We start from the raw sequence: 14,617 nt of genomic DNA, 5'->3' as shown, positions 1-14,617 counted from the left end.
ACGATTTTCCTGCTTTTCCATTTTTACGAAAACCACAGAGGCGTCTTGTTCAGCGTGCTGTCAAACCTACACTAGCAAGGAGATCGGGCTGAAACTATAGCTACAAGCTATCCAAGGATGGTACTATAGAATGTCACCTCAAGGTAGGCCTAGTGGCGTCATCTCTTGGTTAGGCCGGAAACTTATCAATCCACCCTCGTATAAACAGTCCCCTGTGTCAGTTTCTTTTAAAATCCGTAATAAATTGTATAATACTGCAAATTGCTACTAGCCCCATTATGAATTGTATTTGTCTTAATTTTACAGTTAATCTAAAGCACCCCATTACATCCAACAAGCAAAAATATCATTGGGACACTTTTTCAGTGATATCTTATATAATATTACACCACTTCCCGCTCGAAAAGACAACTCGTTATTTATTCCTATATCGATCCCGTCTTTTCCTTACCTTCTTCTAACGACTTCTAACACTAATTACTGTCGATTTGAGAACCTAGCATCTTGTAAAAAAACTTGCCGAGGAGTACTTGTGTTTTCAAATAGTTATTCATCATTATAATAATATTGGTGTTCTTAAATTAGAGCAAAAATGTAAATGTTACACGTTTTCTACAGTCCTATATACGCAGCATCTAAAAACACCTCAGATCATACTAATTTCATCCCAAATACTTATCTTCTCGCTGATGACTGTTGTGTCAAACAGAGAGAATTCTTGAATCAAAGTGAAATTTTTGTGGAACCAATCGATTTAAAAACTTTAATCTTGATGAGTTAAAGCATTCTCAACATAGGCTAGAACATTTTGAAACCGTCCTCGATAGCAACATTAACCACCCTTTTTCTCTAAAACATGGCTCATGGTTTTCAGCCACTATTGGAGCTTTATGCATCTCATAGCGATAACATGCTGTTACGGATTTCCCAACATTTGCATTACTAATCACAACGACCGATTTGAATAAATAATGACAATTAGTTCGACTAACAAGATTACGCCAAATCGAAGAAGAAATCGAGAATTAACTCCATCACCTTCATATGTATAATAAAATCTTCTCTACAAATTCGACATCCGAATCCAGACTAAGAAGATCGTCATCCGTCAAAGATTATTTTGAAATTTAATTCTGAAAAAAAAAATTAAAATTATGTTCTGTTGTTTTCACTTTCTCGTATATTATTTAAAAAAAGAATTTTGTTTTGCATTTTGCATTTTTCTGTGTTATGATTCACTATTGTTATGATTAATTGTTTATTATATGTTTTAAATTTTGATGTTTAATATTATCTCCACCAAAATACCCTATACTAAACAAACTTTGGGCGATTACTCATTTATTTATGAAGATTTTTCGACCTTGCTGCAGGAAGTTGCGTGTTCTGAATTTCAGACTACTTTCTCCCCCTTACAGTAATCCCAACAACGCTACCGCTTTAATTCCCGCACATTTTCTCATCGGGAGACTTTTCATCGCCTTTGCGGAAGTTGATCTAGATGTGCCCGAGAATACAGTTAAATAATTCCAACGTAGACAAACCATGTTGTACCACTTTTGGCGTAGATGGCAGAAAAAGTATATCAACGAATTGCAGAGACGAGTGAAATGGCGTCAAAATGCAAGTAAGTTATTGAAGATTGGAGTTTTGGTCCTGATTAAAAATGTACCATCATTCGCATGACCACTAAGGAGAGTGACATCGTTGTATTCAGGCGACGACAGAATAGTGAAAGTCGTCAAAGTGCAAGTGCAAGACGGTTTATTGAAACGCACCGTAAGTTTTGTATGTGCTTCCGATAGATGATAACCCCATGTCCTGATGTATTTTGATTAGATTTAAGAACTTTGACTTGTTTGAGACTATTTTGTCGCTATTACAGATTGTACGTATAAGTTAAGGATTCCGAGTAATCCAAATGTATGTTATACACGCAATAAGTTTCAAACGTTAATTTTTTATAAATTAAGATAGATTTATGGTGTTTAAAGTGCAACCTTTCAAGGTCGGCCGAGATGTTAGAGTGGCTAATCCAGTGTCCGCGAATGTTTCGTGCATCTTCGTACGTGAAAAGGGATAAAACGCGTTACAGCCCGTCACCCTTAAGTAAATATAGTGGAGAACGAGGGATCCGTGGGACTTGCACGTTCTATATTTTAAATTTAGTACATGTATGCTTCATTAGAAGGGCGTTCGTATGAATATCAAGTTAATTAAATAACCATTCCACGAATATAAATTCATTGTTTTTTGTCATCATAATGACAGTTGGGCGTATTCGCAACACTCATTGTTAAATTTCACGGGCAGATATTCGAGAACTTACTATTGCAAGGGGAACATCTGCACACGCGTTAAATTGATAAGGCGTGTTGCTTAATTAAGGGGTGAAAGGTAGAATAATAGAAGTCTTGCAGTGAAGTCGACTTATTAGAAATATATTTACAAATATTTACAGAATATCTCCAAACGAATAATTAATTATGATTAACCATACAAGTGCAAGTGCTAGTTCAAGTCCTTGTGCTTGTTCAAGTCCTTCTTTCAAAGTCCTTGGTCACTTTTTATATCTAGACTTAACACTAGGCCAAGTGTGTGGCGAATATCACCATTGGTGATTAATCCCTTGAAACATTCCGTAGATACTTACAAGGCGGGGCTTTCCAACTCAAAATATTGCAAGAGAGGGATGTTTATAACTTGGAAAATCGGATACATCAAAAATCAACTAACGGCACTTTATAACTGTTAAACCCATAAAATAAACACCTTATAATAAAAATGAAACTGCATTGGGGATCGTAAAGGATCCTTCTTGAACCGTTAGCCCTATAAACTAATTTAAGTATTTAATTGATGCATCTAGCCATCCTCGGAGGGTTTACGGTCAAATTAACACAATGCCGCCTTGTAGGTTTGCAAAATATTCTAAAACTGCATACAGGAACTTTATGTCCTGCATCGAAAAGAACAGTCTTGACTCATCTTAATTATAAATTTATTCCTGCCCCCTAACTCCAAGCGGCAGAAAAAGATACTGTTAATGTTAAACATTCGTTTGCCGTTTTTCGTCCATAAAACTACATGAAGATGTTTCTTCTTCATCCAGTCCCCATGGCTCGACTATTAAATTTTATTAATTGTTGATAGTAATTAATTTTCGATGTCCCCAGAAGTTGTTAAAACTAATTCACAAGAATATATTTTTTTTGTGTATCAATAAGAATACAATTTATAGAATTATTTGCAGTAATATTCATCATACACTTTGCAATCCCATAAAATTGATAGAACCGAAACAACTGTGAAAAAAAATCTAATGGAGGTTTTAATGCTTGTCTGCTGAAATCTCAACACGCAAGCACACACGCACGTACCCATCCAACCGCTATAAGTATACTTATGACGAGTTGCTCATTCCCAATTAAAATTATGATGATAATTATAATATCAATGAGCATTTCACTTAGTATTAAGTAAGTATTCAAAATGTTTTACAATTTCTCTACCACGGAATCTATCTAGAATCATTTTTATTTTACTTTGCAGCTTCATAAACCTACTGTTTCGGATAGCAGTAACAATTTCTAAAACTCCAATATAATAGTAATTAATGGTAGAAGGTTTTACTTGTTCAAACTCAATAATCGATTAAAGGAAACGAAAGGAAAGTTTCAAAAATATATATTAATAGTTCACAACAATTGTTTCACCATAACATTGGCTTCTTCAGGTGAAGATATTCTAATTAAAATTGTTACAAATTTATCATAAATACTAAAAGAAGAACGAAAGGGAGGGATGAGGTAAGACATTAGGTTTTTGAAGACAAATTCATATTTAATAATGGAGAACTATTTACATCAAATGATCATTTAGTAAAATATTTAATTTATTGTATTTATTAATATAAAAACTTTCAGTTAGGTTTAATTTATGGATTTTTGGTAATTCTCTTAAAATCTGAAAATTATCATTAAAAGTGTGTTTTTCCTTTAATAAATATTCTGCCTATGTAGAATCAGCTTTTCAATTAATATAGTTCCTCCTGTGTTCTGTAATCCTTTGATTGAAAGATCTCCTAGTTTGTCCAACATAGACTTGATTACAGTCCCCATATTCTAATAAGTAAACTCCTGATTTTGATATTTTATTAGTTTTATCTTTATTGTTTTATAAATTCGTTTAGAGTATTGAATTTAAAATTTTATTGTGGAGTTTTTTGTTTAAGAAAGACAATATTAATCTAGCTGAGTAACCATTATTTCTAGCTATCTAAAGTATTCTATTTAATTCTATTTGATAATTAATTTTGTTTAACGGAAGGTATACTAGTCAGTGTAACATAGAATGAAAAGCTGCTCATTTGTGATTAAAGGGATGGAATGATTTGGCGTGTATAACCATGTCGATATGTGTGGGCTTGTGGAATATTGAAAATTCATGTATATTGTTATTATTAGTAACCGTTAAGTCGAGAAAATTAATTGTTGTATTTATTTTTACTTCTTTGGTAAATTTAATATAGGGATGTAATTTATTAATAAAATTAAAAAGGTTATTTAGTTGACGATCTGAACCTTTAAAACAAATATCAATATGTCATCTACATAACGACACAAATAGAAACAATTTTTAAAAAGTTGATTTTTTGAGATTTTATTTTCTAAATCGTCCATGAATAATTCCGCAAGTAGATGACTTAAAATGTTACCCATTGCTAAACCTGATTTCTGTTCAAAGAATTTGGTATTACATTGTAGATAATTCTGTTCAAGAGTTAAAGTAAGGAGTTTGAGGACAAAGTTGACATTATTTTTATGTAAATGTTTGTTGACTGTTTCAATTACTTCGGTAGTGGTATACTCGAAAACAAATTGGAAACATCGAAAGATATGAATTTACTATTAGTGGACAAGGTTAATTTGGAAATATTCTTTACTAAATCAAATGAGTTCTTCAGAGAATAAGTAGCTTTAAAATTTGTCAGTTTTGTAATTTCTTTTACCAAGAATCCCGATACAAATTTACAAAAAGATTGTGTGTACGATACTACAGGACTAATGGGTAAACTGTCCGTATGTAGTTTGATTAAACCGTATATAGGGTTGTTCGGAAAGTNATTCACCCTGTAGTAGAGAAAATATCTCATAGTTTTTTACTCCGTTGACTTGAAGAAATTATAGTCAAAACCACATATCTAAAACGATTTCTAAACGAGTTCATGGTGAAATTAGTTCTTTATTAGCTCAGTCGACTGTTTCGTCGTAAAAAATCTCATGCTTATAACTATTTGCAAAAGCGTCTAAAGTAGCAATTAAAAACTGTAATAATTTTCTGACAATTGCACCTATAATTACGCTTATAAGCTTGTCTAATATTCTTTACAATGCTTTGAAGAAATAGAGCGAAATAGATGTTATATCTGTACACCTACGTAAATATGTATATAAAAAGGTATTTTTTTTAACGACGTCATTCTATATCGTACTGTACTGAAAAGATCTCAAACAAAAATAAGCAACTACTGGTAGTGCATATAAAATGGTACTTCTTTTTCATTTAATTTCTAGTGTGATAGTGTTTAGTTCAGTATCCTGTTTTTCGTGGGATTATTTGGTCGGTTTAGTGAAGGAATATGAAAATTATAATCGAAGGTACCATGAAAAGGTAATGAATAAAAAATTAATTGTATGCAAAAATTTGAATTTTCTAAAACTTGTTGGGAAGAGTTTCGATATGTTCTGTCTCTTAAAAAACCGACTGTCGATTTTTCTTGACACTTCGTATAAGTAAGTAGATAGTAAAATATTTGTAAAAATGTTTTGGAAGATATGTTAAGTAAAAAATAACTTAAAAATTACTTTTTTTTCACATATTGTAGGTATTTATGACTTTTACATTATCTGAAAGCGATAATATTAGGATTATGGAAAACAATGTTAATACAACTTTACCCTTAACTTTGCATGAAACTGTATGTACAGATTATTATTCCAGATGTGATGATTTTTCAGTAATATATGCGATACAAACAAAAAAAAAATAGTGAGACTAAATTTGAAAATTTCTTTTAGTTTCTAAAAAAAAACATTATCATTCTAGCGTGTGTCACATTACGACATTGTGCAGGGCTTATGTAATATGTCATCGTACGAAAACCTACCGCGCACATACAATACAAATTTAAATATGCTCGCAGTCAGTGGTCTACTACTATAAAGACTGAAAATTTGTGAGACTGAGACTTAAAATTTCGAGAAAACACATTTCCATCCCAATATGTGTCACTTTAGGACAGTCAACAAAACATATTTTCATCCACCATTCTAACAAATGTAATACAAACTTAAATTAGCTTGGACGACTGCAACGAGCGAAATTTTGTGGCACTAAATTTGAAAAGGATTAGGAATTCTGAATTATTTCCTTCTATTTAGTAGAAGCACATTTTAGTCAAAACGTATTTCGCACAGCAAATTTGATTTGGCTTGAACCACTGTGAAGAGCTGAATTTTGCAGACTAGCTTTGAAAATTAAAAAGGAACACAAACTTATGAATAATTTTATTCGTTTTGCAAGAACACAACATTAGTTAAACCCCCGAACATTACAATATCATATATATTTTGTTGTTCTCAGTTACCATATAAATAAAAGTGGACATTACACTAACCAAGATGGCGTGTCCGCTATAAAAAGGATAGACTTCATGGTCACTAAGATCCCAGGATAGTTAATGGTAGAATGCTTTACTTGTTGAAACTCCATTATCAATAAAAGAAACGAAAGTAAAGTTTTAGAAATTTGTTCACAACAATTATTTCACCATAACATTAGCTTCTTTAGGTGAAGATATTCTGATTAAAATTATTACAAAATTAGCATAAATACTGAAAGTTTACAAATCTGTTTCAAAAATTACAATTTAAAAACCTGTTAGAAAACTATTACAAATAACGTAATTATTCAAATTTTGAAACAAACTTAGCCAAGTCAATTCGATCAAAAATTAGTCAGGAAAATATTTTATTTACAAAAGCCGACAAAGGGAACAGTTGCGATTTCAAAATCAGATTACTTACGTCGAAAAAATCATTAATTTTTTAAACATCAATTCTTTTAATAAACATAAAAGAGATCCTACTCAGTTTTATCAAAAAGAAACCAAATCAATTTTAAACCAAACTGGTCTCGCTAATAATTACCTATTCTATTACAGTTATAAACTCTCAAGCCTCAAAACTATAGGGTTGTTCGGAATGTCATTTCGTGTTTTCCCGAGAGAGGATTTAATTGTATTCTTTTGCACCCAACTTCACATTTAAGCCGTATCATTTTTATATGCCTTGAGAGATCANTTAACCACTACATTGACCTGTAGTTTTGTACACACAACCTCCTTGTAAATTTATATCAAAATTCTCGGTAAAAAAAAAGTATAAAACTGACAAATTTTAAAGCTAAACAAGATTTTCAAATTAACCTTACCGAGTGATAGTAAATTCATATTTTCGATGTTTCCAATTTGTTTACGAGTACACCCCTTACCGAAGTAATAGAAATAGTCAAGAAACATTTACATAAAAATGATGTCAACTTTGTCCTAAAACAAAATATCATCAAATAAGGAATTCTTTGAACAAAAACAAGGTTTATCAATGGGTAACCCTTTAAGTCTTCTACTTGCGGAATTCTTCATGGACGATTTATAAATTAAGGAAATCTCAAAAAATCAACTTTTTATGCACACTTTTAATAATAATTTTCAAATTTTAATAGAATTACCAAAAACCAATAAATTAAACCTAACTGAAAATCTCTATATTAATAAATACACTAAATTAAATATTTTACTAAATGATCAAATTAATGTAGATAGTTCTCCATTATTAAATTTAAATTTGCCATTAAAAACTTAATGTCTTGCCTTATCCCTTCTTTTCATTGTACCCAACCCATAAAATTTGTAAACTTTTATTATTTATGCTAATTTTGTAACAATTTTAATCAGAATATCTTCACCTGAAGAAGCTGATGTTATGGTGAAACAATTGTTGTGAACAATTAATATATATCTTTGAAACTTTACTTTCTTTTCTTTTAATCCCAGAGATAAATGACAATTTCAGGCAATAGGGACCTGCCTCTTTTAACTCCATGACTCCTTTCTTCCCTGATCAAGACTAACACTAACAATTATAACGATAAAAGCACTAAACATATCAACGAAAAATATTACATGGAAAGAAAATGGACGCTGAAGTTTATTGTAAATAAAAGATCGAAGCAGATTTCATTTTTTAAGAGTTGAAGCCCCTTATTGGGTTTGTTTAAGTCAGAACTTAATCATTATTATTTTGTTCCAAGATAAAGACATTTCGAAAACAACTAAACCAAGAAGATTATATATAGGAGCAAAACTTAATGCCAAGCCAAGCCCTAAAAGACATCATCACTAATAAGGGATGACCCGTTTGTATGCTGCGTGATGAGCAACTGCACATCAATTTCGATATTGTCAGTTGTCAAACACAGATCGTAAACAAAATTTCATGCGCAATGCCTTACTGCGCAGTGTAGGAACGAACACATGTTGGTAACGCTATACAGCTCGCGCCGTACATTAAAATACTCCTTCTTGAACTGAACAAGCAGTTCAGTTAATTTCATCCCAAAAACTGTTATTTACTAAATTCAAATAATCCTACCTTTTCATCCAATCCGCCCGGACTATTTTAGTCAAATAGCTACATTTTCATTTCTTCTGCGCTCTCTAATGTCCGTTGCAATATTGTGAAAGAATATTACTGAAAGGCGATCCAGACCAACACTTCTGTAAAAAAATGCGAAAATGTCTCATTTATGTATAACTAATATATAGTAATATAAAATAACACGAACGAAAACCAAGTCGAGTCAATTTAACAACTTGCCAGCTAATAAGTTAACTTTACAAGGAGGTTGTAAAATTGCTTAGCAAGCACATTTAACTTGCTAACTTGCTTTACAACTTAATTGTTAGTAACTTGCTTATTAAGCAAATTGAACTTACTTAGCAAGCACGTTTAATTTGCTTAAAAGGCACGTTTGACTTAATTACCAAGCAATTTATCCACCTTGCTTAATAAGCAACTTGGTAACTTGCTGTACAACTTAAGATGCAAGTTATTGTTATTTATTTGCTTATTAAGCACGTTGGACTTGCGTAGTAAGCACGTTTAATTTGTTTAACAAGCACGTTTAACGTGCTTAACAAGCAATTTATCCACCTTGCGTAAGAAGCAACTGACTAACTTGCCCTACAACTTAATTATTAATTGTTATTAACTTGCTTAATAAGCACGTTCAACTTGCCTAGCAAGCATGTTCAAGTTACTTAACAAGCTATTTAACTAACCTGCACGACAAGCTACTTGTTAACTTTCTTGACAAGCAATTTAACTAACTTTGCCAATTAACTTGCTAACTTTCTTTAGAAGTAAATTGTGAACTTGTTTAACAAGCTGGTTTGACTTACTTCAAAGGCAACTTGCTATCATGTTTTACAAACTAGTTGTAAACTAGTTTAAGAAACAAGCTATTAATCATTATTAACTTGCTTAATGTTAGCTTGTTATACAAGCTAGCTGTAAACTAATTTAATTAACAAGTTATTAACTGTTATTAATTTGTTTAGCAAGCATTTTAAACTTGTACCTTGGTATTTGCATTACAAACAACTTGTAAACATATTTAACAAACAACTTGTTATCTTGTTTTATATGTACATTGTAAACATGATCAAAAAGCACCTACAACTAACTTTACAAGTAAGTTGTTAAATAGTTTAATGGACAAGTTGTTAATTGTTATTAACGTGCTTAGCAAACAAGTCCAACTTGCTTAATAAGCAATTTAACTAACTTGCTTAACAAACAACTTGGCAATTGCATTACAAACAAGTTGTAAACTTATTTAACAAGCAATTTGTTATCTTGCATTATAAGTAAATTGTAAACATGATCAAAAAGCACGCTCAACTAGCTTTATAAGTTGTTAACTAGTTTAATAGACAAATTATTTTAATTGTTATTAACGTGCTTAGCAAACACGTCCAATCTGCTTAAAAAGCAACTTGGTAATTGCATTACAAACAAGTTGTAAACTTATTTAACAAGCAATTTGTTATCTTGCATTATAAGTAAATTGTAAACATGATCAAAAAGCACGCTCAACTTTATAAGTTGTTAACTAGTTTAATAGACAAATTATTTTAATTGTTATTAACGTGCTTAGCAAACACGTCCAATCTGCTTAAAAAGCAACTTGGTAATTGCATTACAAACAAGTTGTAAACTTATTTATCAAGCAACTTGCTATCTTGCATTATTAGTAAATTTTAAACATTATTGAAAAGCACGTTCAACTAGCTTTACAAGTAAGTTGTAAACTAGTTTAATAGACAAATTATTAATTGTTATTAACGTGCTTAGCAAACTCGTTCAACTTGCTTAACAAGCAACTTGGCAATTGCATTACAAAACAAGTCGTAAGTATGCTCAAAAAGCACGTTAAACTTGCTTAACACGTTCAACTTGCTTAATAAGCAATTTAACTAATATGCTTAACAATCTACTTGCTTTAAAAAAGTAAATTCTGGTTACTCCCTGCCTCTGCCTACAATAAGTACCTACTGTTCTCGTAATTTTGAGAGCAATCAAATCGTAAATGATACTTCTAAAATATTATAATTGTTTTATTCACCCTGTAGTAGAGAAAATATCTCATAGTTTTTTACTCCGTTGACTTGAAGAAATTATAGTCAAAACCACATATCTAAAACGATTTCTAAACGAGTTCATGGTGAAATTAGTTCTTTATTAGCTCAGTCGACTGTTTCGTCGTAAAAAATCTCATGCTTATAACTATTTGCAAAAGCGTCTAAAGTAGCAATTAAAAACTGTAATAATTTTCTGACAATTGCACCTATAATTACGCTTATAAGCTTGTCTAATATTCTTTACAATGCTTTGAAGAAATAGAGCGAAATAGATGTTATATCTGTACACCTACGTAAATATGTATATAAAAAGGTATTTTTTTTAACGACGTCATTCTATATCGTACTGTACTGAAAAGATCTCAAACAAAAATAAGCAACTACTGGTAGTGCATATAAAATGGTACTTCTTTTTCATTTAATTTCTAGTGTGATAGTGTTTAGTTCAGTATCCTGTTTTTCGTGGGATTATTTGGTCGGTTTAGTGAAGGAATATGAAAATTATAATCGAAGGTACCATGAAAAGGTAATGAATAAAAAATTAATTGTATGCAAAAATTTGAATTTTCTAAAACTTGTTGGGAAGAGTTTCGATATGTTCTGTCTCTTAAAAAACCGACTGTCGATTTTTCTTGACACTTCGTATAAGTAAGTAGATAGTAAAATATTTGTAAAAATGTTTTGGAAGATATGTTAAGTAAAAAATAACTTAAAAATTACTTTTTTTTCACATATTGTAGGTATTTATGACTTTTACATTATCTGAAAGCGATAATATTAGGATTATGGAAAACAATGTTAATACAACTTTACCCTTAACTTTGCATGAAACTGTATGTACAGATTATTATTCCAGATGTGATGATTTTTCAGTAATATATGCGATACAAACAAAAAAAAAATAAGTAGCTATAAGTAATTATTGGAACTTCATAACTGAATATTCAATAAAAAATATGAACCTACTTAATTATACATATGAATATTGGCGAAACAATTGCGGTAATGAACTATTAAAATAAAAACGGATTAAGTTGTTGGTCAATGATTAAAATGTTACTGCCACTTCGTATTTGATCTCATCAGCCCGCCATAATAGTCTCAACAAATCACTGACTAAACTGAAGCTTTATTATACAATATAATAATATCGAGTTACGACTCTATACCGTCATCTACTAGTGACTGGTGCTAACTGAGCGAAATAATTCAAAGTAAGTTTTAAGCATAGGTTTTTAGTCAGCGATTTATCGAAACTACCAGACGTAGATTGCGATTTCGATCTTATTTGATCTCACGAAACACCTATTCTGTTGGGATTAAATAAAAGCGAAATAGCAATCAGTCTATAAAAATAAAACAAAAACATATAATACATTTTGAATGTGGATGGAAATTAAAAACAAAGTTTCCTCAACTGCCAACTCGTTTACAAATTGATTCAAGTAACGAGATAGTACAAAATATTGTCTTTTTTGAAAATCTCTAGAATATGAGGATTAATACAATTTAAAGTAACATAGAAATGGCGTATACTACTTTACACATATTAATTCAAATTTTACCTTATATCAAGAAGAAAACTAAGGAGAGCCTTAAGCGTGAAAATGACCACGTTATCAGTTATTTGTGTAGCAGGTTTTTCTTTCAAATGCTATTAATTATTACATCAATATGTTTTATTGTTAACAACACGGGATGATGAAATTACTTTTGAAATGTCACTAACAAATAACCTGTTCATATCGGCCATTTTGATTGAAAATGTTAAAACCATAGATATGTTAAATTCGAATTGTAGCTAACAGCCAATTTAAAATTAAATATTAAAGAAATAAAACTATTTTACTTTTTAATGTTCCAGTATATTAGAGTCTTGTTTCTTTAATATTATAAAATGTTTCATATCGCACCAACCAAGATATCATTAGAAATTATTAAAACTAAATATTTGTACCTACCTAAGTATAAGAAAAAGAGTAGGCATTATAGAAGACTTGCGATAATAATATATGCAAAAGAAAACAAGCAACTTATATTATAAAAGGCGAACAAAAATTATTTATTTCTAGCAAATATAAAAAACTCTCATTTGCGAACGATTTACATACCGTTTTTTGTTTATCCTTAAATTCATCCGTATTTTGAAACGTTCACTATTATTAATGGCACCTCTAATGTATTTCTAAGATAGCCTCATATATTTAAATAAACACTTGCACTTTATAAGAAAAAGTATCTCTTTTCGATAAAAATTGAATAATAATGATAACAAATTTATTATGACTATTGTAATTTTGTATAAAACTAGGTTGACTGACAGGCCCTGTCGGTAACTCTTGTGACGTCATTTACATCACTAATGAATTCACATGAAATGTAGATCAATCCACAAACATCCATTGAAATATAGATTACCTCTAAATTAATTAAGTTCTGCTTACGTAAATGTAAACTAATGTAAAGTATAATAATTTTGCGGAGATGTATTGCTAGATTATTTGGTGATTTAGATTTTAGTTTTTGACTACATAATTTAAGTTTTATTTAATTTAAATTTTATAGAATAGCAAACTCCAATTTGGTTATTTTCTGAAAACTCCAAGAAAACTGGACGAAGATAAGATAGAGGAAAAGGCATTACGTAAGTATTAGAATGTGTAGATAACAATTTTCAATGGTTCAATCAAAGAATAAAAAGTTTTAAAAAAGTATACTAACTATTTGAACGTATGTGTTCATTATTTACCAAATAAATTAAAATTAAACGTGTACATGTTTTAACTTAGTTGTGCATTTTTTTTGCAGTCAGTAAAACAGTTTTTTTTATTTTCAGTAGAATTAATTTCACTAGTAGCCTCGCAAACAATAAATAAACCTACATTTACTAGTGAATTCGCTGTTGAAACAGACCCTTCATTGATGGATATTTCAAATAATAAAGAAAATAATTTGTTAGTGGGAAATATTGTAACTACTGCAAATGATAAGTTACTTGCAGAAAATATCAATAGTATCGACTTAGACGAAGCACAAAGTTCCGTTAGCAGTTCGACAGCACAGCTGGACAATAAATCTTCAAACAACAAAGAAACAACTGCAAAATGGTTATCTTACATTCCTAAAAATTACTCTACAATCAAAGGTATCGTGCAGGATTTACCGAAACGTACCAAAAAACAAATTATAATATAGTTGTCAAACATTTTAACTGTCTATAAACTATGTAACGCAAAATTCATATATTTTTGACCCCTTTTTCTCCTACTTAATAGGACCGTACCGCCCGGCCTGAACCTTCCCCCTCCTCATCCGTTAGGGTTGCCAAGTTTAATATTTAGATTGTTAGGACGAGTAGGACACTAGAGAGAAGATGATGACAAACATATAACATCTATCTAACGGTTGGCAACCCTACTGCATTGTAAAAGTTGTAGGATTGAATTCAGGCAACAAAGTTTTTTTTATTTTCAACAATAATTCACTTTTAAATAAACAATGACAATTTCTAATTAACATTAAACCGTGGTGACCTATTGCTAAACAACGAAATTCATTTAGAGAATTATTCTTTCTATTCAAACCATGACCCCCACCGCATAGCGGCACAGCCCCCCTACATAAACAGGACCGTAACGTCAATCTGGACCCCTCCTCCTCCCCATTTTACGTTACGTAGTTTGTAGACAGCCTTTAGAAATAAATAGAAATTCATCAGTTGACAAATGTTTGTTTTTTATACTGTTATTTAGTTTTTTAATAAATAAATTTTAACTTAGTTGCAATTTTATTTTAAAACGTTAACTTATAGAATAGATTAATCGTAGATTTAAATGTAAAACTGTATTAATA

The 14,617-nt window shown here is 30.6% G+C and overlaps 2 protein-coding genes across 4 annotated transcripts in view; one reads left to right on the top strand and one right to left on the bottom strand.

The window, feature by feature from the left end:
- Positions 1 to 1,098, bottom strand: part of LOC108733253 (kinesin light chain) — a 91,830-nt gene extending 90,732 nt beyond the window's left edge. Inside the window, exon 1 of the mRNA XM_025980285.1 lies at positions 1,039 to 1,098. The gene's annotated coding sequence lies outside the window, so the exon portion shown is untranslated. The remainder of the gene's footprint in view (positions 1 to 1,038) is intronic.
- A 9,946-nt stretch (positions 1,099 to 11,044) lies between these two features.
- On the top strand, positions 11,045 to 14,591 carry LOC108733240. Of its 3 annotated transcripts, none has more exons than XM_018464328.2 (3): positions 11,045 to 11,291; positions 13,331 to 13,409; positions 13,605 to 14,591. In XM_018464328.2, the coding sequence occupies exons 1-3, from the start codon at positions 11,166 to 11,168 to the stop codon at positions 13,958 to 13,960; spliced, it is 561 nt and encodes a 186-aa protein (XP_018319830.1). In that variant the 5' UTR covers positions 11,045 to 11,165; the 3' UTR covers positions 13,961 to 14,591. The 3 variants fall into 3 exon arrangements, 2 of the variants coding, with proteins under 2 accessions (XP_018319830.1, XP_018319829.1); XM_018464327.2 differs by having other exon boundaries at positions 11,047 to 11,291; positions 13,602 to 14,591; XR_001937206.2 differs by lacking the exon at positions 11,045 to 11,291 and adding an exon at positions 11,737 to 11,979 and having other exon boundaries at positions 13,602 to 14,591.
- Positions 14,592 to 14,617: the final 26 nt, after the last annotated feature.

The sequence above is a fragment of the Agrilus planipennis genome, unplaced genomic scaffold (assembly GCF_000699045.2).
Source record: "Agrilus planipennis isolate EAB-ADULT unplaced genomic scaffold, Apla_2.0 scaffold76, whole genome shotgun sequence".
Classification (NCBI taxonomy): domain Eukaryota; kingdom Metazoa; phylum Arthropoda; class Insecta; order Coleoptera; family Buprestidae; genus Agrilus; species Agrilus planipennis.
The sequence above is the reverse complement of the archived record's forward strand: the minus strand, read 5'-3'. Positions and strand labels throughout refer to the sequence as shown.

Coding starts and splice junctions, on each gene's coding strand:
- LOC108733240 (XM_018464327.2), top strand. CDS start 11,166: ATGGTACTTCTTTTTCATTTAATTTCTAGTGTGATAGTGTTTAGTTCA. Junction 11,292..13,330: donor ATCGAAGGTACCATGAAAAG/GTAATGAATAAA, acceptor TAAATTTTATAG/AATAGCAAACTCCAATTTGG. Junction 13,410..13,601: donor GATAGAGGAAAAGGCATTAC/GTAAGTATTAGA, acceptor TTTTATTTTCAG/TAGAATTAATTTCACTAGTA.